Source organism: Antedon mediterranea, chromosome 1 (genome assembly GCF_964355755.1).
Source record: "Antedon mediterranea chromosome 1, ecAntMedi1.1, whole genome shotgun sequence".
NCBI classification, from domain to species: Eukaryota; Metazoa; Echinodermata; class Crinoidea; order Comatulida; family Antedonidae; genus Antedon; species Antedon mediterranea.
Window position 1 is genome coordinate 1,669,004 of NC_092670.1, and position 24,413 is coordinate 1,693,416.

At 34.4% G+C, this 24,413-nt stretch overlaps 3 protein-coding genes across 5 annotated transcripts; 1 reads left to right on the forward strand and 2 right to left on the reverse strand.

Moving 5' to 3' along the window:
• Positions 1-120: 120 nt before the first annotated feature.
• Positions 121-11,165, reverse strand: LOC140052084 (otoancorin-like). 2 transcript variants are annotated; one of them, XM_072097490.1, is made up of 25 exons: positions 10,829-11,165; positions 10,508-10,559; positions 9,935-10,136; positions 9,221-9,361; positions 8,883-9,061; positions 8,412-8,598; positions 7,866-7,990; positions 7,518-7,623; positions 6,975-7,205; positions 6,534-6,698; positions 6,105-6,284; positions 5,898-5,980; positions 5,509-5,626; positions 5,302-5,408; positions 4,868-4,997; positions 4,301-4,494; positions 3,984-4,074; positions 3,643-3,832; positions 3,229-3,410; positions 2,875-3,030; positions 2,495-2,637; positions 1,915-2,054; positions 1,595-1,692; positions 901-1,078; positions 121-575 (listed from the first exon to the last, which is right to left on the reverse strand). In XM_072097490.1, the coding sequence occupies exons 1-25, from the start codon at positions 11,001-11,003 to the stop codon at positions 505-507; spliced, it is 3,624 nt and encodes a 1,207-aa protein (XP_071953591.1). In that variant the 5' UTR covers positions 11,004-11,165; the 3' UTR covers positions 121-504. The 2 variants fall into 2 exon arrangements, with proteins under 2 accessions (XP_071953591.1, XP_071953582.1); XM_072097481.1 differs by having other exon boundaries at positions 895-1,078.
• A 112-nt stretch (positions 11,166-11,277) lies between these two features.
• On the reverse strand, positions 11,278-15,776 carry LOC140052126 (uncharacterized). Of its 2 annotated transcripts, none has more exons than XM_072097559.1 (8): positions 13,836-15,776; positions 13,447-13,611; positions 13,101-13,189; positions 12,768-12,956; positions 12,417-12,533; positions 12,012-12,102; positions 11,774-11,901; positions 11,278-11,642 (listed from the first exon to the last, which is right to left on the reverse strand). In XM_072097559.1, the coding sequence occupies exons 1-8, from the start codon at positions 15,627-15,629 to the stop codon at positions 11,351-11,353; spliced, it is 2,865 nt and encodes a 954-aa protein (XP_071953660.1). In that variant the 5' UTR covers positions 15,630-15,776; the 3' UTR covers positions 11,278-11,350. The 2 variants fall into 2 exon arrangements, with proteins under 2 accessions (XP_071953660.1, XP_071953651.1); XM_072097550.1 differs by having other exon boundaries at positions 12,417-12,536.
• Positions 15,777-17,388: 1,612 nt separating this feature from the next.
• On the forward strand, positions 17,389-24,347 carry LOC140052630 (arylsulfatase G-like). Its single transcript, XM_072098295.1, has 9 exons — positions 17,389-17,570; positions 17,853-18,088; positions 18,338-18,490; positions 18,753-18,888; positions 19,519-19,730; positions 20,271-20,351; positions 21,216-21,448; positions 21,745-21,841; positions 23,402-24,347. Exons 1-9 carry the CDS (start codon positions 17,416-17,418, stop codon positions 23,671-23,673), a joined length of 1,575 nt encoding a protein of 524 aa, XP_071954396.1. The 5' UTR covers positions 17,389-17,415; the 3' UTR covers positions 23,674-24,347.
• Positions 24,348-24,413: the final 66 nt, after the last annotated feature.

Sequence of the window (24,413 nt, forward strand, 5' to 3'; positions counted from 1 at the left end):
ACCCTGTGCTGCACGCGCACAAGGAGCAAGAAGTACACGAACAAAACATTACAATCACGTGGTAACGTTACGCTGCATCGTCACATGACCAATAAAAAAAGTTTAGACTATTCCATTTTGTAAAGGGATTTAAACCTTTTATTTTATCCTTTTATCAAAACATTACATCAAAATAAGCAACATAATCAAAGTACTGAGGAGGAGAGAGAAAATCCATGTGTTTCAATGTACAGCGATCTTAATAATCAACAATAATAAAGGACAACATCATTTTGGTTTTATTATTATTATCTAATTTTTTGTAATAAACAAATTTGATTTAGGCCTACCATTCAATTCTATTTTTGATCATTATTGAAAAAATTCATTTTAAATTTGCCTTCTTTTTTTAAAAATGAAAACAGTAAAGATGAGAAAAGACAAAACCTCAAACTTTGGAACCAGTTGACTATCTAATCTATCTTCACTAATATTGAAAATACATTCGGAACATATGCTGTTATTTTAAACTAATTTGTTGATCAACATTAATATAAAAACACAGATCCATTCCAGCAGTTTGTATTTAGTGGAATCTGAAAAACAATAGAAAATCAATTAAAAAAACGAAATTGTGATGCCTTGTTTTATACAATATTCTAATACAAATTTCATGTAACATATGAATCTCTTGACCAAGAAATAGCTAAATTGCCTCAACACACTCCACTGGGACATGAATACCACTGATTTCGCATCGTGATATTCTACAAAACACTTGCATGAACTTGGTATGAACTTATAAGTAGATAAACAGCTCATTAGGTACATATTAAAAATCACTGTTTGGTTGCAAAATTTGCACCAAGATATTCATATGGTTAACAATAAATGTTTCACTAAATGCAAACTTGCCATTACCACTGCTGCTTGTAGGTTTGTCAGTGCGCACTTGTGACAGAATGGTGACGTCACCGCCATACTCCGCAGCATAGAGGGCATCCTGTACAGAACTGGACAACACAGATCGCTGGTCATTTGTAATTGCTTGTGCTTGATATTGGTCAAAATATCCAACCAATTCCAAATTAAATGAATCCTATGGAATAAAAAATTAATTTAAATTTGCATAACATAATTTTCCTGTTTTAACTTTGTATGAGACATAAGCACCATAATATTCATGAATACTTATCTTATCTTAAGCTTTGTCTACACTATCAAACTAGTTTGACAAAAAAAGTGTGATGTGCCCAAATATGATAGTGATATGACATCATCATGTCCATATATGAGCACTTCACATGTTTTTGTCACATAAAGTTTGATAGTGTAGACAGAGCTTTACAGATGTTTAAAAATGTCCTTTGTATGTAAACATAGTAATGTTATATAGGTGCAAACCGACGTGTTTTTAGGCGCATGCAAACGCAACTCTATAGCTCACTATGTCGGTCGGTTGGTTGGTCGACAAACACTAACTAAAATTTGCGCACGCGACTGCAGCCATGTATATGGCCTTGATTTATGAGGATAAAGTTACCCCTGCTTTGTATGATCTGCACTGATCACACCAAGAACCAAGAACAAGTCTAACTGTTTATAGTTCCAATACCTTGAAAACATCTGGTGGTAGTAACGCTAAAGCTGCAGGAGAAATACCAGCTAAAGACTCTTCATCAATATTGGCAAAATCTTGAGATGAAAAACCACCTTTAACAGAAAAAATAAGTACAATTTGTTTTACAAAGTGTGTATAAATAAACGTGGGATCTGAAACCTCTAGGCATGTTCCATTTTTGGACCTACAATTGTCTATATGCCATGTCAAATATTCGACTCAGAGCCACCAACTATTCAAAGGTAAGATAAAAAATGTCCAATACAGGTATGACCACAAAGTTTTACACGTCAGAATCACAGACTAGGTCTTACCAACAACGGTTCCAACTTCAGTGTATATCTCAGGCAACCAGGTGGCGATGGCGCCATACTGCTCGACCGCTTTGGACTTCAAAATGGACAGTTGCTGATGAGAACACATGGTCAGTTCACCAATGTTTGTAGATGCCTCACTAAAAGAAAGTAACAACACTGAATACTGCAATACTGAAAAGCTTTATTTGTCAATTATCATGTAAAATAATAATAGAAACTCTTCTTAAAGATTGGCAAATATATATTAGTACAATTAAAAACAGATATATAAAATATAAACAAACTATTAAAAAAAATAGAATACACACACATTATTGACAAAAACTTGTTTTCAAAAAGATGTTTCTTAATTTGCAAGTTTATTTTTACCTTAAGTTGTAATGGAGCAAGCAGTTAAATGTCCTATTTGGCAAGATACTTGATGACATGAATGAATATTATTATTATTATTACTAATGAAATACCGTTAATTTAATTTTTGTGAGACACAATGTAGGGTTAAATACATAAAGTAGGCGCATCGTCTTGGATGGGAGAGGATAAGAGACTAATTGTATTTATAGATGTTTTCATTTACCCATAACTTTCAAAAGAGATTGTAAGCATCTGGTCTAAAGACATGCCACAGAGGAAGCTGCTAAGGCCAGTAAGATCCGTGCCATTCAAATCAGAGATCTGCCATCCAGTAAGCTCAAGGTACCGATTAACACCACTTTCAAGCTACAAGAAGTAATACACAACATGTTGTCTTTTTTCTGTTGACTGCATCATGTGAATAGAATATATGCTGATTCATTGTACTAAGATGTTATGATAATTGTAACTTGCAAATTATGGATCCTCCGATAATAATTATTTAGGTCTCAATTCTTACTTAGTGTTTTCTAAAGGATATAAAGGTACACTGTTTTCTTTTGATAATTTAATATTTTTTTAGAGTTTTATGATTATACTCACTTGTTCACATTGCCAGCCATTCAATTGCCCAATAGTGTAAAGTGTGTCAAGATATGACAGGTCCAATTGGCTCATGTGATCCGGAGTGAATGCTGTTGCTATGTAACCAAGAAGCGCGATATCCTCAGAGGATATGTTGCTAACTGACCCCCAAGTCTGTACATAAAAAAAAAATTACATTCAACGTTTTTGAAATGGACGATTGATTGATTTTTTTGTAGAACATCTTTAATTACGGACTGGCTGTTGTTTTTGTTTACCTCAGCCAAGGCTTGGGAATGTTACTGATGGTAGTCCTAAAATAAAATGATTGTTATGGTGTTTGTTTTGCTTGGAAAAATATACAAAATTAACCTGAATGGCTTTGTTGAGCAAGATGTCCAGTTGGCCGTCAGAGTAGTTGCTAACAGCACCAAGCACGTCAAAACAGTTATGAAATGTGTCTGTAGTGATGGCATCCAGCTCGTCGACAGTCCATGCTATGTTGCCATCTTGCAAGTCTATTATCTCATCACAGGATGGACTATGGACAACGTCTGAAAAACACACAAATTATTCCTGTCTGGGGTTTCTTAATGTTTTTAACTTAATGTAGCAACTTGGAAGAAATCAATGATTTACTACTAACTAATTTTTCTATTTATTAGAAAAGTATTAAAAATGGTACTTTCAACAACGTTTCGCCAACAATGTTGTATCTACAGTAGTGAGGATGCACCACTTTGTGTGTGTTCCACTGACGTAATTCCATGGTAATTATTCCTTTACCTCTACGTCTGCGCCTTGATCCCTCCGATTCTGCCACCAATGCTTCTTTTGTACGAATGGCAACACTTGTAAACCCCTCTGTCCAGATTAGCTGATCTTCTTCTGTAACATCTATTATACTCCCTGACCGTCTGTCCCTGAATTCTTTAAAACTGTTCAATGTTTCGATAGCAACTGCTGAAAAGTTTGCCTAAAATATAAACAAATATAAATAATTAATTTTCTCTGTGAGATAAATGATGATGTAATGGCTGGGGTTTGGATGAACGATTGATATGAAGAGTATGCATTTTTTAAACATCCTACAAGTTTAAACAATTCAAATTTAAAAATTGATTCACCTCGTCAAATTCCAGGATTTCATTCCGTGAAAAGCTTGAAAGTAAAGGACCACTGGTTGCTATGGCATCACTACTCCAAGTGTTAAGCTCACTATATTTTTTTTTTAATTTTAAATAATAATAATAAATAGTATTAGAATGAATTAATTAGGAAGTTATATGACGTCATCATGTCGATATATTATTTACACATCACATTTTTTTCCCCACTAGTTTGAGCTTTACATCGGACCAGATATTGGTGAAAATTATGATAAATCATGAAATGGTGACACGGTTGGGATAGTAGCCAAACATGAGTCAAAAAGAAACTTAACCCATTAACGTCCATCAGTTTATCATGTATTGCGCCAAGTTGCTCCTTGTCTAAGTAACATTCTCTCAGACTGTAAACATTATCAATGAACGCGTCAGGTTCAATACGCGTATATGCGTCAGCTGGTACGCTACAGGACAAGTTACCCAGACTTAGTAGGTCATCTGAGGTCAAGACTTCATCACTTGATTTATTCTGTAAATGAAGATGTGTGAAATAGAGAAGAATTGTCAGTTGGGGATTTGAATAAATAGAATCCATTCCCGTACCCTATGTGTTATAATGATTTATACAATAATTTATTATTGTTTTCGTTGTTATTGTTGTTATCATGACACATTATTTATATGGGGTGACCCTAAACAAGGGGCTCTTTTGATGAGGAATGATATTAATAACTTCTTTTTACCTTATTGTTTTAAGGGTCTCAGCTTAAAAGCTTTGCTTATTTTGAGTTCCCTTTTCCCTAACTTTTTGCTGACATATTTGTACATATCCTTAGTGTTATGGAATAAATTGAATTTGATTGATTGTTTAGGCTTACAATAAGTATTCACAAATAAGTTACCATAATTTTTAAAGCTTCACTGGCCATCCACTTTCTTTTCTCTTTTTTATCTTCGGTCAGTTTTGTATTTCCAATCTGTTCATAAGCTAACTTCTTTAAATTTTCTGGAATCTGATTTAAATCATCAACACTAGAAACAAAAATTGTTATATAAATATCTAATTGTAGTCAATTATTACTCCAGTAGACTTATTCGAGCCCACCATCTGGTTTTCCAGAAACTGTTCTGAAGAGTTGGAACTAAATTGGATCCATGTTTGGAAGAATTTCTGGTTATAAGGGAGTCCGGTTTCGAGTGTCTAGAAAACTAAGATCTAGAAAACTAAGACCTAAAATATCTTAGGTCTTAGTTTTCTAGATCCCCTCTGGTTTCAGAATATATTATATATATTTGAAAAATGAATTATTATATTATTCGGTAATTAATACAGTACCTAAATTCCTTCAGCACCCTTCCACCCAGATTAGTGATATCACTTTCTGTCAGTCTTGATGTGAATTCTTCATCACTTTCCATCATTGTGTCTTTTATACAACGCATCTTACAGTGTAAACAGAAGCATAAAAACACATCATTTTTTTTACTAAAGTTTGATTTTCAATAATTTAACTGTAGAAACAAGTTGTTATAGAGATCTGACCTGTTTATTATCCCAGCCATCTTGCTCCATCAAAGCGGTTACCAAGGAAACAACATCATCACCGGCCATCTTGTGTATGTCCTCGCATGGAAGACCTGAAGCGATGGTTCCCAAATTCCTAATTAGAATAATTCGAGAAAAAAATATTCTAAAAAAAGTTAAACACCTTAAATAAAAAAATTAAGAAAAGAGTTCTGGATGTTAACAGTGTAAACAAGTTTATTACAAGACGATATAAAGCTCAAATTTACATTCAATTATAAATATGAAATGTTGCCATTTAAGGACTGGTCAACAAGAGCATTGAATGCTTACATCCAACCTATGGAATTTAGAACATACTAGATTTATATAATATCAACGTCTACATTTATGCATAACATTATCACCTGATAATATCAGTTGTAAATGTAACTTCTTCTCCTTCCATCTCTTCTAAACCAGACTTTATGCTTCTGTACAACGATTTACTCTGCCAAACAAATTATACAATCATCAAATTATACAGAAAATTTAACTTCTGAATTATTTACAATGAACAATCATTGTTTTGCTTACTTTTCCAATTGATATGTCCATCAATTTAAGTGATTTACCTGTGATCTTGTCCACTTTACCTCACCTGCTCCAGAACTTTGATTGTTGCCTGTGCTTACTGACATACTGGTGATGTCTTCAAACGACATCTTTTTGACAGATTTCAGTGGAATCTCTGCCACGTAATCCTCACCCAACATACCTATCAAAGCACCGACATCACCTTCAACTTTTGACGCCTTAAAAAGTATACAATAATTGTCAATGAAAGAAACAGTTTTTAGGCCTATACCACTGTTATAATTCATTTCCTTTCATTTCATAGTAACATTTATTTCATTCATAATATACAAAATATAAATAATACAATTCATAATAAATCGGACAAGAGGAAGATAGAGTTAGGAAACAAATATGAAGGGTTGGTTTCTTCACATGTATAACATGCATCAAAATTACACTAAAAACTAACCACAGTATACACTCACTTTTTGTACAATCTGTTTTCTTTTGGCTTTATTTAGATCTTTACCGATACCTTTAAATGTTTCAGCCGCTTCTAAAACGTCATTAGGATCAAGTTCTTTGAGGTCGTCGGTTTTTAGCATGCTACTTAGTCCCTTGAGATCCTTAATCTCTGCTGCAGAAATGCGCTACAGAACAAAAATAATTTTATCAATAATAATTATCTTAAACAATGTATTTTTTTCACCAAAACGGAATTTTAGAGTGCCAAAACCAACAACGTTGCGCTGATTACTAGCTGCATTATGGGAGTATGTTTCCATATGTGTTTGATCCCAAAAAATGTGAATGGGGTAATAAGGTTCAGCGCTTAGAGATTTCACAACATTAGGCGCTATAAATCCAGGATATTATTATTATTATTAAACAATTATTGTCACTAAATAAACTTTCTTTAGGCCTACACCACTGTCTTGTCTTTTAACTTTCTTAAGCAATGTCTGCTTCTGCCTAGGACTCATGCTAGACGCATCAAGGTCATCCACAGCTCCTAGGATGGCTTCAGCTGGTATCTTCTCAAGTTCCTGCATCTCTAGCCCGACTACAGATTTTCCGATGCTACGTAGATCTTCTGAACTCCAGGCTGACGGGTCACCACGTTGTTCCACAACCTTCTTTGCTATTAGTCGACTTTCCTATAAATAATATATGCACATTTCATATTGTAGAATGTTACATGGGAAAAAAATGGGGAACAATATTTCGTCAAAAGAACTTTTTTTATTTTATTTTTATTTTTTTTTCATCACTCCTCAACAGTAACACAAGTCACCAATGCGAAGTTGAAAAAGGTTGTAAATGTGCTTCTTGCAGCAAGTGAAGTTGAACCAAGATTGTGTGGCATTTTTGTCAATTAAAGACAGGATGGAAGTTTAACTGGATTTACCAACAGGAGCAGATAAGTTTGAATGTAATAAATGTTATAAATGACATAAGAAGCTTTTTACCTTTCCCCTTTTCCTTACAGTGGACGTGAAGACATCCATTGTGATAACCGATGCAGGAAGGTTCTTCATATCTTGAGATTGTATAAATTGCACCAAATCTCCAAGTCTATTCAATAAGAAAGAAGAATAAATGTCAGTGACTAACAACACCCATAAACAGCAAATAGGAAAAGTAATCTTATTACACAATCTTAGTGTGTTTCTTATTTACTTAAGAGTCTTAAGATTAGGATAAGAAATGTCAACATAGTATTATGATGCACCCCAATTCTTACATAAAAAATCTTTGAATTGTATTTATGTTATACTTTTGGTGATGATGATGAATGGAGTCTTCTTTGTACAAACCGTGTTACGTTTTCAGCTGACCACATCCAAGTTGAAAGGTCAGTGACGCGATGGACATAGGCACGGGCAATCTGTGCGTTTTTAGCAATAACCTTGGTATCAATAACATTCAGAGATTCATCAATCTGGAAAGAAACCGATAACATAATTTCTAAATAAAGTTTGGTACACCATGATATACGAAACGCCCTTTAAAATAAAATACAAGTGACCCTTAGAGAAATATTGTATCCCTGAACAATTTATTTTTTTTAAATTTTGTTGTTGCATATGCCATTTTAATGTTATATAATAGTTACTCACTTTGACCAAAAATTGGATTGAAAACAAAATTATTTGCCTAAAAAACCTTTAATTTGTCAAATTGGCTGGGTATTTGGTTAAATTTAACCGTTTGGTTTGGTTTTTTTTTTATAAGTAAAAACTTTGGGTGTTTTTTTTTTCAGAAGTGATTAACTTAAACAACAAATGGTCTACTCAAAATCTGATTTATTAATCTTCATTTTTCATGTTTTTTGGGGAAAATACATCTTTAAATAACGTTACCACTTGGTTGGGTATAGCCATAATATCTCGTCTGGATAGTGTTGGCAAGAGGGCATTCACTTCATCCATGTCATCCGCTGTCCATCGTTGTACTGGTCCTTTTGATTCTTTGTACTTCTGCATTACCACCGTCTGTACAGACTTATCGAGAGCACCCTTATCTGACAGCTCATTTAAAGATGGAAGCCTAGATCGAAATTAACGGAAGACAATAATGTTATAAACACACAAAAAAAAACATATTCTGTGTGCCTTTGATGTAGTAGAAGTGGGGAAAGAAGAAAATCCGTTCACACACGGACACACACAAGCTACCAACATGTAATCGTGAAAAAGCAAAAACTAAAACCTTTATAAATATTGTTTTTAATGTTTAAATATGTGTTCCTCAATCCAATGCTAACAGTAACTAAATTCTAGATTTTTATACAAAGTGATTTAGTTTCTGATTATTCAAAATAGAAAACTCACAGCGATTGAAATGTATCTGATTGGAGTTCTTTAATATGCTCGTTTGAAAGTCCTTGTAAGAAAGGACGCATTGTCTCCGCCTGCTGTGGGTTCCATGTGTCTATTGGTCCCATCTGGTTAATTCCTGCATCGATCATAGGATGGTAATACATCTTAGGTATATCTATGTCAGAATCATCCTAAAACAAATTTTGCATAATTGTCAAGTGATTCTGGCAACCGATTATATTATTACCGTGCAAGGCTTAGGATGGATAAAATGTCTTTAAATCAGTAACCTTGTTGTAAATATTATTATTTATTTTTTAAATTTGGATAAACATATCAATTTATTTTACCGACGCCACATCCATCATTAATCTCTCAAAAACAGTCCGATTCACATTTGAAAAGATGTGTTGAAATGAATCGATACTGAAGTCTGTGGATTCCAACATCACTTTCACCTCGGCGACTGTTAAGTTGGCTACGTAGTCACTCTGAACAAAACGATAAGTAAGTAAGTAAATAAATGTATTTTCATTTGGAAACATATAAAAAAGGGTTTCGGCTAACAATCACTAAATCGAACTTAAACTACATCGTGAAACTATCCCCTAATATCTGGACACCATCCCGGTATTTCTAGAACTGGTTTCGGGGATGGTAAAAAACTAAACCCCGCCGGACACCATTCCGGTATCGGCTCTAAAAAAATAAATGTGAAAACACTAAAGAAGAGAAAGTAATAAAAACAGTTGACCAAACTAGGACAGCTCGGAGATGAACCGAGTCTTTTGTTTCTGGTACAAATGCCCAACTATTAGACCACCAAGAGCATGCCTTTATTACCACCAGCGTTTGGTAAAGTGAAACAGAGCTGACAACAGTTCATAATGTAAGCGATATTTGCAAGCAAAAAACATAGTAGAGTATCTAAAGCTCAGTCTACACTATCAAACTTTATGTGATGTGCCCATATATGGACACGATGGCGTCATATCACTACCATATTTGGGCACATCATACTTGTGTGTCAAAAAGTTTTATAGTGTAGACAAAGCTTTGCTCACACTTAATCTCTTTAAAAGTGAATTAGGTATATAAGCCTCTTTGAAATTCATCTTTCTTTGAGTAGAATTGTGACGAGTTTCCTGGTGATGCATTTTATTCTTTATCATAATATCAGCAATATTAGGAACATTATTTGGACGATGGTTCATATCTTCATCTCCAGTGTCGTCTTCATATAAAGAACCAAACATGCAATGTAACCTTTAACGTTAAAAAAAAGATTTTATTATTTGTTTACATATTGTCAGTTTTTTAATTTCTTAAAAATTCATAATGTAAATCATGTGCAATATCTATACCTGCATGATGTGTTTTTATTCAGTATAAATATGTTAAATTTTAAAAAAAATAAATAAATTTAAGTTGAGTGTAATGCTAAAATAGGCCTAGGCCCCCTACAGTACCCCACAAAAATCAGGTCTGTATGTTCGATTGATGTGCATCCAAACATACTAATAGTAACCAACATATAAAGGTAGTTGTTGTTGGAAAGGGAACAGGACCAGGTTTTTTTTATTAATTTATATTTTTCTTTAAAAAAGAGCTCACTGCCTACTACAAACCAAACTTACTCATTATCTGTAACCCTTTCACCAGTTCCCTTTTCACCAGTTCCCTTTTCATCTGAAAAATAAAATGAAAATAAAAACTGAATTAATTTGTTTAGACGACCTGTGGTAGGCTAACTGTGTAATTTGTTCATCATAAAATTTAAAGTTGTGGGTATATGACCACTTTTCTTCATTCAACTGCTGGGAGTGCTACCATTTATACATTACTGTATTTAAAATATTATTAATTAATTATGTTGCTTCTTTAATTAAATTGAATTTAAATCATGTAATGCCTAAACTTAATAAGAGTAGGCCTAGGCCTATTCATTTTTATTTTACCAATTGGTACATGCCAACGATGATCATCTGTAAACATCTGTTGAACGTCTGGCTGCTCTGGACACGAGGGGTCTGGTCCGACCAGTTTTAGATGTTTACGGGATAAAGCAACCACTGTAGATTCAGACAACATACAGAGGCTGACAACAAGACGCATAAAAAAACAGGAATTCATCACTCACATGCAGGCGTTTTTTTTTATCCTGCAAAACTTTTTAAGACTAGGCGTTGGAGCTATATAAAAATAGATGTCTTCTTTTTTGCGCGCTAGAGGGGCGGCCTAGCTAGTCGAAATCGAAAACGTCTATCCTCTCTCTCCGCCCTGGAGAAAAATCGGCATCTAGCTACGTAACGTGCGCGTGACAAAACTTTTTTTTACTATAGGGGGCGCAATATCGTTTTTTTTTTCTTATCCATCAATCAAACACAAATAAAAATAGTTTCGAATATACCTTAAAAATATTCCACTTTATTTTTTATCTACTTTCATGTTTTTGTGACAATATTTATTCATATATTTGTTCATAATTCATGAATATGTACGCAGTTAAGCATGCCGACAAATAGTAAAGACCTATCAGTCTTTGTATCTAGTAGCTTTACAGTACATCTCCTGCCCAGATGCTCATTTTCAGCAACATAGAACAGGTGGTCTCCATCAAGTTTATTCGCAAGGTTCTCATTTTCAAGCATCTCTGCCAGGTGGTCTATTTCAGCAACCACCTGACCTGTAAAAATATTCCACACATTTACACTACCATCTTGAAATTGCGCAGCTATGTGTTGTGTGTCTGCAGTTGCTGCACCACTATATCTGCAACCAAAAATGTGAAACTGATATTACTATCATTTAGAAAGGCATGCGTGTAAATAAAATCTTCTAATATCATATTTAAACTCTTCACAACTATTTTGATGAACAAAATGAAAGAAGGAATACTGTACCTTGAAAATGGTTTGTTTTCATTTGTGTACTCCACAAGTGTGGACATCCTTCCTGTTTCAGGATTAACAACATTTAATTTGATGCATTTTCTGTTGCTGGGACAACAAATCAAGAGAAACAGGAGACCCTGTTGGTTAGAAAAACATAGTAAAACATCATAACTCTTTCGCGTATATTGTGTTTTGATTAGTTTCATCATTAACCCACTATTTACAATTATATTGTAAAATAACTTACACCCTCAGTTGAAACATGTATACAATCAGGAGCTTCAAGAAATGGTGATGACCAAGATATGCATTTAACAATCTGACCAAATTTAAGGTTCCTATAAAAAATAAAATGGATAGAAAATCATTCTTCTCAAATGGAGAATTAATGCAATAAACTACGACAACAATGAAAAAGTGAATCAATCCCAACTTTACTCAACATTATACAAAGTGTTGATCTTCTCTGGGAATATGCACATACACAAAGCAATTATAATAATACGGTATTTCCAAGATGAAAAGGAAACTGAACAATTACAAAATTATAAATTAAATCTAGCGTACATAATAATTACATTTAGCCATTAGTTCTACAGTACTTTATTACTCATAAATTGAACTAGTCCAACAAAATCATGACAAGACATACCCAAGTATAATCTCATCTTTGGACAATCCCACAATCCAATTCTGTGTACCTCTGACCTCACAAATGGATGTTATGTTGCCAGAATATTCACCAAGTTCCACAATGTCTGGTGGTGAGCTACTGTTATCAGATTTAAATACCATAATATTAATATATACCATGAGCAACATAATCAGAATTTATTATGCTAAGATAAAAGAAGTCTTGTGGGGAGGTGCGTGGTGCAAAGATAATGATCTATCACAGTAAACCTACATACAAGGAATTACAGCAATGTACCAACTGTTTACCAATTGTTTTACGATTTTACACTATGTTATGTGCTACTACAGGATAAGAAAGCAGACTTACTTGAAGTGGGCATCAAGTGCAATGTGGACAAGTGTTGATACTTCCTTCTGATAATTGTAAATGGAACAAGCAAAACCTTTATCTACCACTGAACAAATGCTGGCCATACAACCTTCTGTCAAGGTGTCTGATGCCATTGTAAGATGCTCTTGGAGTTGGCGACTTCCATTGAGGTTGAGGTAAAATAATCTTGTGTTGTAAAAAAAAAAATGTACCCAAGTGTACTTTTGCATTGATATACTTTGGAATATTTTGTCTTTGATTAGGTACTGTAATAAAGCATTTCAAATAACACCAGTCTCCCAGTAAGAACTGGCAAGGATTTTCACTAACCTTAAAGATGATGAAGCAAAGTTACCACTTACAACCAGCCAAATGTTTTCAGCCGTATGAAAAAGACAAAGGTTATCAAATGATTCAACCTGTATTAAAAGAAACAATATAAACTATTTTAATAATGATATAAAAGTACTTATTCTTTGAATATATTGTCACAATGCTGGTAATTGGACCCATTCACCAGCACAAGTATTAGACATTTTTAGTTGCGTGCAGCACGACTCTCTACAGCTCACTATGTCAGTAGGTCGGTAAACACTAACTTGAGCACGCGACTGCAGCCACGTATATGCTTTGTTATATAAACACTTAATAAAATGAATATGACAGTTACACTAACCATAGGTAGGTGAACGGTTCCATCAACAACCCAGCAACCATCTTCAACTGATTCTGACCAAACAACAAGAGATCTCTTGAAACAGACTCCAACAATTGAAGCAACTGTGTCATGTTGAGGGCAGTTTATCACATCAAAGCAAATCATTTTTCCATCAACATTATGCTGAAAAATTATCTCAATATTAATTATATAATAATAATAAAAGAAAAGAAATAATTGTTATACTTAATTGCATGAAGGCATTTTTTCCCAATTTCATTTTACTACTGTAGCATCAGTATAAAAACACCTGTATTTTCTAAGCATGAATAAATTAATTCTTATTTACTTTATTTAAATTATAATGTAATTTTAAAGACAAGAATTTGAATAAGTTAGGTTCTAACCGATAGACAGCCGTTGAATTGTATTGGTAATTCTAGCAAGTCAGCTTTATCATGAGCTTGAGCATCAGGAATTTTAGCTGGTTGAGGTGGAGTTCCTGTAGCAACTCCAGAAAATGGGGATTCCTGCGCGACATTGCTACCAATTGAGTCTGTAATTAGAAGTTCAACCGGTGTTTTTTGTCGATCTTGTTCTAAATCCATATTTTTAGGATCAACATCAATCGGATTATTGGAAACATCAAGGTGCTCTGCAACAGGTGCACTTTCGTTCTCATGTTCTGAAGTATTGTTCTGTCTTAGATCATTAATTGGTTCTTCAAACAATTGTTTCTTCTCCAACTGTTTCTCATCGATTCCAACATCCCTTTTGGAAATGTTGGAAACACCGCCATCTAGTTTCTGAACACTTCTTTCACTATTGTCTTGATTCAGAGCGTTTTCTAATAATGGTTTTTCTTCAACTATGTTAACTGTATCTATGTTAAATGACTTTTCAACATCACTGCACAATCTTTCAGATGGTTTTTCTTCTTGCAATGTTGTATCAGAATCACTGGAAATAAGTGGTTCAGAGTTCACATCTGTTGCTGAAAATATTGAAGGAGTTTCAAACACCAATGCACTGCTACCTTCTGAGCAGAGAAGATTTATGGACTTGCTAGAATGTGTTTCTTCCATAGATTTTTCAGTATTTTCAGGTTTTGATATTGGAATTGAGTAATCTCTATAAAAGCTGTTGTCTGTAGGAGAATATTTCTCTTCCTTAGTAAAAACAGATTTGACATCTCTGTTAGTAGTCACATACTCTTGATTTCCATCACTTTCCAAATCCAATACTTTGCGATTGTTTTTTTTGTCTAAGAGTCTTGAAGATTGTCTCACTGACACTGGAGTTTTTCTAACTTTGGCAACTTTCAAATGAACAAAGTCTTTGTCAGGAAGAAAAAAATCTGTGTTGAATTTTTTAGGAACTTTATTTGGAAATTTCAGGAGGATGCTTCTTTGTGAACAAGATTGTGAAGATGAATATTTTGCATCCATTTCCACACAGGAATAATTGATAGTTTTTATAGATGTTCTGGTAGTACGTTTAAAATTATTCTTGTTAAAATCAAGTGGACTGTTGTCGCAAGATTTCACTTTTCTACGGGACAGCTTAGATCTTCTTTTACCATGTTGTACTGCACTTTCAGATACACTTTGGAAAAAGTCTTCACTTGATGACAAAATGTCAGTTTGCAATTTGTTTGCAGAATGTAAATGTTTATTTGTTTGTGTCCTGGTGGATAATTTCATTCCTTGTGAAGAATCTGTAAGAACTACCCGAGATTTATCAGACTGTGAAATCAAAGAGTTGTCCCTGCTGACAATTGACTGATCGGATATGACGACTGGTGAATCTTTATTTGTGGTTATATCATGCACATTTTCAGAATCCTTATCTTTGCAGGTTTGGAAGGCATTCAAGGTTTTCTCGGACCACTGCCGCCACTTCATACTTCTCGTTCTTCTAACATAATACTCTGCTGGATATGGCATATCTTCAACAAAGATGTGACTGTTATAACTACAACTATCAAACTCTATGGATTCCTTCAGACTTGGCGCCAAGTACTCCATATCTCGTGATCGTCTCGACATTTTCAATTTTTCTACTTTTAAAGTCAATGGTTCTTGTGAAGATTTGATTTCTTTGCTTGCGCCAATTATATCCTCTTCACATGAAGGAATATTAGATTTTTCAGTGTTTTTGGTTGCAATTTTAAATTCCGTATCTTCACTTGAACATGCCATTTTAGTATCAACTATGAAGGACTCTTGCTTTCGATTGTAGTCGTGAGATTCACTGCTTTTTAAAGGCCCTATACTGGAAGAATGCTTAGGAATTAACCTGTCTTCTTCTGCAAAAGAAAAGGAGACACTACACTTTGATGCTCTTAAAGTAGGAGAACTTGCATGTAAAAGAGAAGATGGATTTGCTATTGATGAAGTTGATGATGCACTTTTCTCTCTGGCATATTCTGGAGACTCAAGTTTCTCCTCTTCTTTTTGTTCTGCTAGTTTACGTCTTACGTGTGACCTAGCCCTTGCAGCTTTTTCTGATCTCTAAATAAAATATAAAAATTAACATGAATATTTTTTCATAAATATGGGCAAAATCAAAACATCCTCTGTGCTTAGAATAGATCTACATTACACTACCTAACAAATTCATCAAAAAGAAAGCAAAATACTGTATTATCAAACCTTAACACTTTGTTGAATCTTTGCATATTTCTTTTTCATTTCTTTAATTCTTTCCTCCATCTGAAAAAAAATCCATGTAAAATTAAATAATGGAGGCTATGGTACTGTTGTATAGACAGTTTTTTGGTGTGGATAGTGGCTGCTAAAGCCTAAAATGTAAATGAGATTATGCAAATTGGTCCTGTAACTGTAAATATTGTTAATTAGGAATTAAACCAATACTAATAGTATTATTAGGCCTACCACTAACTTATAACCATGGAGGAAATATACAGTATAGGCCTACTGTATATATTTCCTGCATGTTATAACTAGCCTAGGCCGATCATACTCTAGCTCATATTCCTAACTAGCCTAGGCCTAGTATGCTAGAATAAGTTATTCGGTCTAGACCGAGCAAGACAGTACCTGTAGGCATAAGCTAGTAGTACTGTACTGGGTGGGCCTGCTACTACTAGTACTAGTAGGAGGCCTCGTAGGCCTAGCTACTGTAGTACTATTTACTGTATAGCCTACTACAGAACAGCGATACAGTAGCCTAGACTATAGGGCCTAGCATTTGTATACTTTTAGTTAGGGTGGCCAGCCTAGTCCGGCCTAGCAATGACGTTAACAAAACTATAAATATTATGATTATATATCGTCAATTAATGTTACTTTTCTTCAATTCTTGGTCTGGTTTTTGTCTGCCGCGCGCTTATCTTAATCGTGTATAATCAAGACGCGTACACTTTTATTCAGGTGGATATTATTAAATTAACTTACTTAAAACAATAAATTTATATACTTGGTTATAAAAATACTGGAAATTGATTTAATAATACTATATTTAACATTGAAAAACAAAGTAGACCTATGTGGATAAATAATGTTAAAACATAGCAAAAATGCAAATATATTACATCCCCACAAAATAATAGTACAGTCCATGTTTTGTTCTGAAACCAACCATGCGTGGAAAGTCAAACATTGATGATGATGATGATGCATATTATATAGTGATAAAAAATGTATTGCAATTTAAACTAAAGCCTTTTTACAAATTTGAATCAACTCTTCAGCATGGGGAAACAAATCAGAATGGTAAGCAAAAAGTAATTTTCTAAGAAGTAGATTCTACCGACAGCCACAGGGCCATAGAATAATAAAGTATAACCAGATTGCCCTTAGATACACTAGCTGTACCTGGGGGTCTAGACGCATTTCTATGGCTAGACACCATAACATCGTCTGCTGTCTTTTTTTTAAACGGATGTCCGTGAAGATGGAGTTTAACGATGTGATTTTAGTAATACTATTAGTATTTACACAACTGGAAAGTTCAACAGCGACGATGCACCAACAGCAGCCACAAACATCAAGAAGGCAACCCAACTTCGTCATTATGTACATGGATGACATAGGATGGGGCGATTTTGGAGCAAATTGGAATCCTTTATGTTCTTCTGACACTCCTTTTATGGACAATCTTGCAAAACAGGGGATGAGGTACGTAGTTGTTAACCGATATTTTATTTATATTCCTTGATTCGGGACTCATGATCAACTGTTGCTGACCAGTTACTCCAATCTCTCTTTATAACAGTGTAACTCGGTCTGAGTGGTGCTATAGAAAGATATTATGGTTGTATCTCTTCAAATACAAAAATGCAACTTTCATTCAATTATAAAAATGGGGCTGCAGCTGAATTTTGAAGAAAAAAATCTTTACTTCAGCACTGTTATTTGTATTTGAATTTAGCAATAACACGAATCAGTTAGTATTCTTAGATTTACAGATTTCCATTCTGGCGCATCAGCATGCACGCCTTCAAGAGCTGCATTACTCACCGGTCGGTTAGGGAAGCGGACTGGGGTTACACAACTCTTTTTCACAAATTCAGTAGGAGGATTGCCATTAAACGAGACTACAATGGCGGAGAGTTTTAAGGACGCGGGTTACAGGACTGGCATGATTGGAAAATGGCATCTAGGAATGACTAAACCTTTTCAACCATACCACAGAGGTTAATTAGCATAAATAACTTTTTGAGCAGGAAAAAGTTTTACTCTTCTTGCTGCTTTGGCACCTTTGCCGACTTTCATAATAGAATCATCTATTTTAAAATAACAATATAGGCCTAGTACTGTATGCAAATATAACCGTTTCATTTCATTTCATTTAGTATCAGTATAAGTATCATGGGACCCCAAAAGCAACAAAGTCACCATAACATGATATAAACAGAAACTGTTTACAGAAAATTATTTTATAGGGTTCGATTATTATTATGGATTACCATATAGTAACGATGGGGGATGTGTTGATCAACCTGGCAAGAATATTCCTTCATGTCCACCTTGTCCCCGAGATCCTGACGACATTTCTGACGCTTACTGGACGACATCTGAAAAATATGGAAAGTCTAGTAAGCTTACTGAAAAATATTATCTCTTGTTAAATAGATTCAACTGGTTAAACAATGTAAATGCTGGTCAATTCAACTCAACCGTTCGTGTGTGCGTGTGTTTGTATAATACAAATACAACAGATAAACCAAAAGGCCCACCAATCACTTTGAAACTATAAAGCAATTTCAAGCAAACAAATACACGTCATAATATTTTTATCATCAGTACACAGACAGAAAAGACGAGAATGCACAACAAACATATTTTTATATTTATTAGCTGATCAAAATCTTCGCTGTGATTCAACATCAGCTATTCCATTGTTTGAAAAAGACACTATTATTGCGCAACCAGTAAACTTACAGACTCTTTCTAGAAATTACGCCGAAAAAGCAACGGAATTCATCAAAAATAGGTATTTTTTTTATATAGGCCTTTCTATACTAGAATAGAAGACATTGTATGTTAATTTAGCCGTTTATTTTGATTTTTTTTTTAATAAGCACGTCATTATCATTGTTGCGGGGGTTTCGGTAAAAGTGAATAAATAGTTAAACTATATAACTACAATTTTTATGTTGGATGTTATTAATCCTTATTTTTCATGTTGTGGGGAACAATTACGTCTCTTGAAACTAATTATGAATAAAACAAACACCGTGAGGTATAAATAATATTAAATTCAAGAAACGTTTTGTTTGACATTCAACAAGGCGGTCATTCTTAATATATATATTCTAAAATATACATTTTGTTTAATATTAATAACATTGTGGCTCACGGTGCAACGTCATTCAAGTATATTTGCTATCAATCCATCAATTTTGGTCATTCATATCATCAATACAAATAATTTGTTTAAACCCAAAAATATCCCAAACATTGGTACAATAACAACACTATATAGAAATAAGCTAGGCAGTGCTTCCACACAAACAATTCTCCGTCTATACATAAGAAACTAAATGTCGATCTATTGACATTAAAAAATAAATTGTAAACTTTCTTCACATTCTAATCTTTATTTCATCTTTTAAACATGAAGCAAACAAACAAATGATGATCGACCATTTTTGCTGTACGTTGCTTTTACACACATGCATGTACCACTCCTGAACATGCCAGAGTTCACAAATTCATCCAAGTTCCGCGGGTCGTACGGTGATGCATTACGTGAGTTAGATAGCACTGTTCAGCAAATATACAACGCAGTGCAAGATGCTGGAGTGGAAGAGAATACACTCATTTGGGTAACAGGTATGTAAAGCTATGTCTCACTATCAAACTCATTTGACAAAAAAGTGTGATCTGCCAAAATATGATAGTGATATGCCCAAGTATGGTAGTAACATTATCGTGTCCATATATGGACGCATCACACACATAATTGTTTGTCACATAAATTGTGTAGACATAGCTTAAGTGGAACCAGTTTATGCCATAACATGCCTCATTAATACCCCTTTCACACCAAAACACCGGGCGTCAACTCCGGGGTGTCTCCGGAGTTTTGCTTTTGGTGATGTCACGTGGTTAAATAATTCCCTATGTATATATATTACAGATGCATTGAAAGTTTTGTGGTTTTAAAATGACTCCCCTGCTTTGCTCCCTTGGTCCATTATTTACAGACTGGGGTAAAAGAATATATGTTATTTATTATTAAGCACACTAATAAAAGAATATTTCGAGTGTTAGCCGACTATAAGAATCTAGAATGACGACATAACAGGTCCGCGTCTGTACCCAATGAGCTTTGTGTAGTTTTCATTTTATCTTAGATTTGTCTGTTTACAGGGGACAATGGACCCTGGGAGTCGAAATGTCAGTTTGGTGGCGATCCTGGTCCGTTTAAAGGGCGTTGGCAGAAGAAAAATGGTAAGAAAACAAGGCCATATAGATGGCTGCAGTCGCGTGCTCATTAGTGTTTACCGACCGACCGACCAACCTACCAACTGACCGAAATTACTGAACATGTTTAAAAATGTTGAAATGTTTAAAAACATTTATATTTTTTTTAATTTACACGTGCGTAGCCTGTCACTTTTGACGTGCTCGTATAACGTAATTTCGAGTTGAAAGTAAGTCAAGAAAACAGAAATCAGGCAAAAAGAGTGCGCACTCATGGCAATTTTGTAAACGCTTAAAATTGCCTGAAACGTACTCTTATTTCATCGAAAATAAATTTTGAAAATTTTAAGCGCACGTACGCATGCGTTACATGCGCTACGGACGTAATTGTATTGCCATATGATGATTTATGCCCTGAAATTTATGAGTAGGCCTACCAAATTTTATTTAATTGTGATTCATGGTTGTGAAGATATGATTACAAACGTGATTTCGTTAAATCGTGCGTAGACCGCGTAATTTTTTATTGCGCACCGTGAAAACATAACCACATCGATTCCTGGCCATAAGGAATATACTGTGAAAAATTGACTTAGCTAGGTTAAACTGATATCGAGATAAGGTCAGAAAGCGATAAATCGCATAGTGATACCGGACCGACAGACAGACAGACAGACAGACCGACATAGTGAACTATAGAGTCGCGTCCACGCGACTAAAAATGTAATAGTCATGCAACAAAGAATGCATTTGAAGAGGATTAGACTGTAGGACCACTTATGTCGTAGATTTGCATGTTTATTTTGCCACTGAAGCGTTGGAACTCAAGAATTGATCAGCATTGAGATCAGATCTTGATAATGATAATAGATAACAATCATATTTTTGTAGGAGGAGGAAGTTCATCCAAAACAACAGTATGGGAGGGTGGACATCGAGAGCCATGCTTTGCATACTGGTTGAACCACATCAAGCCAAACACTCTATCAAACTCCATTCTCTCTGACATGGATATATTTCCAACTATAGCTGGCCTAGCTGGTATATCGTTGCCTAGCAATAGGAAGTATGATGGGATTGATATTAGTAAGGTTTTGTTGAATGGTGAAGAAATCGAAAAACGTGTAAGTTTTCTTGAATTGAAATAAGAATGTTAGGCCTACTGTCCGAGTGATGATTTTATGCCTAATATTCTGTAGATCTGATACCACATGCAAATGAGCAACTTTTGAATGCCATCGTGAGAATGTGTAAAACATATCACAATTATCGTGATACATAAAAACAATACAATACCTTGAAAAAAAATCTGAATCCAAATGATTAAATTACACAGAATTAATTTTGTTGTTAACGTTACCCAAAGTAACATTAAAAACATTTGACTAATCGTATTGTAATTTCTATTTTTTGATGATAGGTTCTTTTCCATCCAAATAGTAATCCAAACTTTCCGGAGAACATGGGTGAATTTGATGCTATCCGTTATAACCATTATAAGGCTGTATACAGGACAGGTTAGTTTGCCGAGGTACTGCGACCTGAGACTACACGGCGGGGCTTCCCCTATGCCTCCTACACGCAAGGGACGACTTAATTGATTAAGATTTTTTTTTCTCTCTTTTGCTATGGATATAATATTATGTCACCATGATATTCCGAAATAAAAAGATAAATGAAAAATGAAATTGGCGCGCGATGGGACGACTTTGCCGGATCCCGTTTGCAAAATGGTTAAAGGTCTGACAACAAAGATGTTGGTTTAACATGTTGTCTACCCACCAACCAGAGTTCTTTGTTCAATTTTGGATCTGTTCAGTATGAATTACTGACAGCCATAGCATTGGAGACCGTACTATACTTGCCTTGTATTACGGTTTAGAAAGCATGGTACAGTTCTATTATTCATCAAATTACACTTAGTTAGTCATTTCCAGAAGTAGTGACAAGTTCCTATTTGGAATTACATGTGTCTACCACCTCTGGTGGTAGGATAATAATACTTTTCAGAATGTTAGAAAGCATGTTTCTGTTCGAAACACCAAAAGGTAAATACTCTAAAATTAACAATTAGAAAAAAGACATTCGTACCTACATCCTTCTACAGGAGGTAAACAAATAGTTTCACTTTGGTTTGCTGAACGCACACTTGCCTCTAAATGCAAATACGTCACAATGTAAATCGCGCTAACTATCCGCCTAAAAAATGTTATATGATTTTATATTCAAACATTAATTTTGTTCCTTATTTTTACAGTTTATACTTGTTATACAATTTCAAATACCATTGCGTATAGCAAACATTTTAGCCCTCATTCTATCAACTTATTTTTTACATCAATTTCCTAGTAGTGCACGTCATTGCTTTATCTCTAAAGAATATCAGATAAAATGACGTCAGAGTTTATATTTAAATTATTGCCATCAGAGACAAGTTAATTCTAATACAAGTTTCATCTCAACGCATCAATATCGTTATTAATTGACACTACAAATAATGAACGTTCTATTAATGTTTTTGCTTAAGTTTACACAACGATCAATGTGACGTCATCGGGTTTTTTCTTCTTCTCGCGGCTGTATAATCTGACTCAGTCAAAATACACCTTCATAATTTATATTAAGCATACGGGCAAATTGTTTTTTTTTTTCTTTTTTTTTTATTTTACGAAAACCGTTATTATGTCATTTACTGTGTATTATTGTAGTAATGGCGTTGTAAATTACATCATCGTGGCGCGTAATTAAAAAACATAATATCATCATTATTTGCGCGTACAATTATTTGCTATTACTTAGGCTGACATTCGGAAGAATTTTAAATTACCTGTTTAAAGAGACAGTATCAGCTAAAATTTAAAGGGCCCAACTTAATATCCGTTGAGATGAGCTGCAGTTCTTTTCAGGTTCGCTCCACTTATATTTTTAGGAATTCAACAGTTTGCGTTGCTCCATAAGCTTGTAAACAGTTTCGATCTTGCTGTAGCTTTTTATATCAGTTATATCAGTAAATTCAACTTGTATTTCCAGTTGGTGCCGATTTGAATATAAATTCTAGTTATCTTTTCCTTTGACAGGTGGCTCTCCAAGTTGCGGAGGGGTCGAAGGTGAAATACGAACTCACAATCCACCCCTGATTTTTAACTTATTAAAAGACCCAGGTGAAGAGCTTCCGCTGGACCCAGATAGCCTTACATACAAGTATGTTCACACTCTTATTGAAGAAGCGCGGATACGAATGGAACACAACATTCTGCAAGATAATACGACAGTGGCCGATTTTTCCAGATCGCCAGATGCTATACCATGTTGTAATGCGGACCACGTGGCCTGCCGTTGTGAAAACTGAATTTTAGACATGTCTTAGCTTCCTGGACCAATTTATTTTACTTTACTTTAATTTGATGTTCACATTTGGTAGTATTCGTCATATAAATGATGTTTTTGCGCATGTGTTTTATTTATCATCATCAGAGATCCTTGGTTTGTCCAATTAGAAAATAACAGGCCATGGTTTGTGAAAATATTCTGTCTTTCATAAGAATACTTTCCAAAGATGAACCTTTGTTAAAAATATAAACCATCGTTTGTTAAAGACACCTATTTGTGAATTATTGTTTTTAGGATAAAATAGCTTCAGTTTGTCGCTTGGCGCCCCGTACTAAGCAATATAATAAAGATGCAGGTGGAACAATGAAGAACACCTTCAAACATTCGTCTGTATATTACAGCGCTGCATCTTTTTAATTTAGATTAGATTTTTTAACGTGAAACACGAGTAGAAGAGAATTATTATCCCCGCGGTAAAAACTACTTTGCTTTCAGCCGTTATTTCTAAGTACTAATACAGTGAATAGCTTAAGTAGGCAACTTAAATCTATTTCATTATTGAACGTCAACATTGCCGAACTCACTTTTCATACTTGATAGTTCATTTTGGATTATCTACACTACTTAAGAATGCCGATTCGCATATGGCGATTTATAATTTTCAATGAAAACCATGTTGTAAGTGTATGAATAGACGAGTGTTGGTTTACACAGAATCGAGTCAACTTATATTCAATCCATTCAGCAATTTCATAATTA

Coding starts and splice junctions, on each gene's coding strand:
- LOC140052084 (XM_072097481.1), bottom strand. CDS start 11,003: ATGAATTCCTGTTTTTTTATGCGTCTTGTTGTCAGCCTCTGTATGTTG. Junction 5,627..5,897: donor TTTACAACTGATATTATCAG/GTGATAATGTTA, acceptor TATTCTAATTAG/GAATTTGGGAACCATCGCTT. Junction 4,495..4,867: donor GTGAAGCTTTAAAAATTATG/GTAACTTATTTG, acceptor CTTCATTTACAG/AATAAATCAAGTGATGAAGT.
- LOC140052126 (XM_072097550.1), bottom strand. CDS start 15,629: ATGGCATGTTCAAGTGAAGATACGGAATTTAAAATTGCAACCAAAAAC. Junction 13,612..13,835: donor AATTCAACGGCTGTCTATCG/GTTAGAACCTAA, acceptor ATAATTTTTCAG/CATAATGTTGATGGAAAAAT. Junction 12,103..12,416: donor AAAGATGAGATTATACTTGG/GTATGTCTTGTC, acceptor TATTTTTTATAG/GAACCTTAAATTTGGTCAGA.
- LOC140052630 (XM_072098295.1), top strand. CDS start 17,416: ATGCACCAACAGCAGCCACAAACATCAAGAAGGCAACCCAACTTCGTC. Junction 18,089..18,337: donor TTTTCAACCATACCACAGAG/GTTAATTAGCAT, acceptor ATTATTTTATAG/GGTTCGATTATTATTATGGA. Junction 21,842..23,401: donor TAAGGCTGTATACAGGACAG/GTTAGTTTGCCG, acceptor TTCCTTTGACAG/GTGGCTCTCCAAGTTGCGGA.